We start from the raw sequence: 2,583 nt of genomic DNA, 5'->3' as shown, positions 1-2,583 counted from the left end.
GAACCATGTCTAACAAATAAAAACACACGGAACACAGTTCAGTTCTCACATGAATAACGGACCTGTAAATTAGTCCAAGAAGGTAATGTCCTGTCGCACCACTCGGAACCTATACAGAGGATGAAAAAAACGTAATTAACAATGTGGCCAAAAATATAAAGCAGGCAAAGATGTGACTGGTTTTTCTATTCACTAGCCATTACTTCACCCCTGTAGAATAAAATAGTTCGCCAGCAATCTTAGAAGAATGTCATGCCCCAATATAAGAGAAGGAAAAGAATGCCTGGGCAGTTTGCACCATCCCATGCAGTGTCAAGTAATAGTATTAATCACACACTGTCAATGTTTATCTGGTACAGAATCTATCATATCCACGATTTGTAATAACTAAAAGGGATCAATATAAAATTACACAACTAAATTCCATTTATGGCATAGTTGGTACAATTGCTTCAACAAGCAATAATAAGTATCAAAAGGGTCTACTGTTCTTCAAATTTAACTTTTGGAATGTACTCCCTCCATTCCAAAATAAGTTAAGCTCTAGGTTTGTCCTTGGCGCAGTGGTAAAGCTGCTGCCTTGTGACCATGAGGTCACGGGTTCAAGTCCTGGAAACAGCCTCTTACAGAAATGTAGGGAAAGGCTGCGTACTATAGACCCAAAGTGGTTGGACCCTTCCCCGGACCCTGCGCAAGCGGGAGCTACATGCACCGGGCTGCCCTTTTTTTTTCTAGGTTTGTCCTAAGTCATCCTTGCTTAAGTTGACTACTCCCTCCGTCCCAAATTACTCGTCGCTGAAATGAATGTATCTAGAACTAAAATACATCTAGATACATCCATACGCGCGACAAGTAATTCAGAACGGAGGGAGTAGCTCTGTAAAAAAAATTGTGCTAAGATCCACAACACCAAATACACATAGTACAAAAACATATTTCATATAAAGAATCTCAAGAGACTAATTTGATGTTCCAGATGTTAATATATCTTTCTTTAGACTTGGTCAGACTTAAACAAGTTTTAGGACAAACCCAGAAATTCAATTATTTTGGAACAGAGGTAGTACTAAGTTATAGGCTTTAAAGTTCTTAGTGCATAAATCGTCGAAAACGCAATAGATCCATTTTTCTAGTTCCAGTTCTGGAAATTACGAGACAGCAGGGAACAAATGCTCTTTCTTAGAACCAGTAACATTTCATGGTACCCCTAGTTCAGAACGAAACTCGAGTTTTTGGGCAAACTTATGACAAATCTACGATCACTGCATGAGATACTTTCAGAAGCATGGGAAACACATCATGTTCACAACCATGCTATATACCTCAACATTTGGTTCATTGACTGGACACAGAGTTTCTTCAGCTTCCCGCAGTAGGTTCATTCGAAAGCATGATATAGCAAACAAGTATCGAGACTCCGGCAGCTTCTTACCTACATAGCATATAGGAAACGCTGACCAAAAAAGCACTCAAAACAATTTGGCAACTAAAACAGAAAAATGGTATTACCTTTCAAAATGTGGTATGAAGCATAGGGCTGGTTGTTGTGAAGGTAGCAAGTCGCTAGCAATTGCACATTGGTCTGTACACAGGAGGAAGGGCAAGCACATTTAGTACAATATACACCTGCAAACTGATTTAGAAAATGGTTTTGGTATATATCTCTTGAGAAAAAGGTGCTATCTCTCAAATTTTGGCATTGTTGGATCTGCATTTGTCTGTTCACCACCCCCCCCCCAACCCCCGACGCTCATCTCATTTGTCGTTACCAAAGTAGAGATGGGAGCATGCAGCCCGCTCCTCCGCCCCGCAAAATCAAACTGCAGACCACTCTGCTCCGCACTACCGACTCACATGGAGTTAGAGCCTTATGTGCCGCTCCAGGAGGGGAGTTGCCGAATGGAGAGAACCCAACAGGCTCTAAGAGTCCATTGTATCCTCTCTCTCTCTCTCTCTCCTACTCCTCTCTCCTCCACATTAGCAAATATTCTAGATCGTGCAATAGAGAGTTAGCTAATGTCAGGCCATTGTGTATGTCTGAGCTAGCTTCAGATTTATCGCTGCTAAAATTTTAATGTGAGACACAATAAACTACTGCAGGAAAGGCAAACAAATAACTAAGCACACATGCTCAGCTACTAAAAGAAGAGGAAAAGACGGATCATATATAATACTAGCTAATCTAAGCTACTAGATAGCTCAAAAATTCTACAGTTGCTACCTAGAGATTTACACAAGGAAAAAATCACCATAGAGCATAACACATTACTGTATCTATTCACCCCTAAAATCGCCTAAGTGAACTGTGAAACAGTTCCCTGCCAGTATGCGAAACGACAGCATAAATTCTTCATTAACTGTTAAGAAATCATATGCGCTACTCCAGTTACAAACGAATTCAAACAATTTTCGCAGGCAGCTAGATAAAGACGTGCATGCTCAGACTCGGTAAACCCTAGCCCGAATCCCACCGCCCAAGCTCACGCGGCCCTCGGGAGTACAAAAATATACGCTAAATCGAATCGCGCAGGCGAAACCCGCAGTGAGGCCGCAGCCGCACGCCAGCACAACGCCCGATCTAAC

General features: G+C 41.6%; 1 protein-coding gene across 1 annotated transcript in view; it reads right to left on the bottom strand.

Annotated features, from left to right (window-relative positions):
• The window catches only part of LOC119336804 (cell division cycle protein 27 homolog B-like), an 11,276-nt gene that overhangs the window by 8,093 nt on the left and 600 nt on the right, over positions 1–2,583 (bottom strand). The window contains exons 2-4 of the mRNA XM_037608880.1: positions 1,510–1,625; positions 1,323–1,432; positions 42–109 (exon numbers count right to left, since the gene is read on the bottom strand). Of these exons, the coding sequence (XP_037464777.1) occupies positions 42–109; positions 1,323–1,432; positions 1,510–1,625 (294 nt within the window). The remainder of the gene's footprint in view (positions 1–41; positions 110–1,322; positions 1,433–1,509; positions 1,626–2,583) is intronic.

This window comes from Triticum dicoccoides, chromosome 7B (assembly GCF_002162155.2).
Source record: "Triticum dicoccoides isolate Atlit2015 ecotype Zavitan chromosome 7B, WEW_v2.0, whole genome shotgun sequence".
In the NCBI taxonomy this organism is placed as follows: Eukaryota; Viridiplantae; Streptophyta; class Magnoliopsida; order Poales; family Poaceae; genus Triticum; species Triticum dicoccoides.
This window is presented reverse-complemented; position numbering and strand designations above follow the sequence as displayed.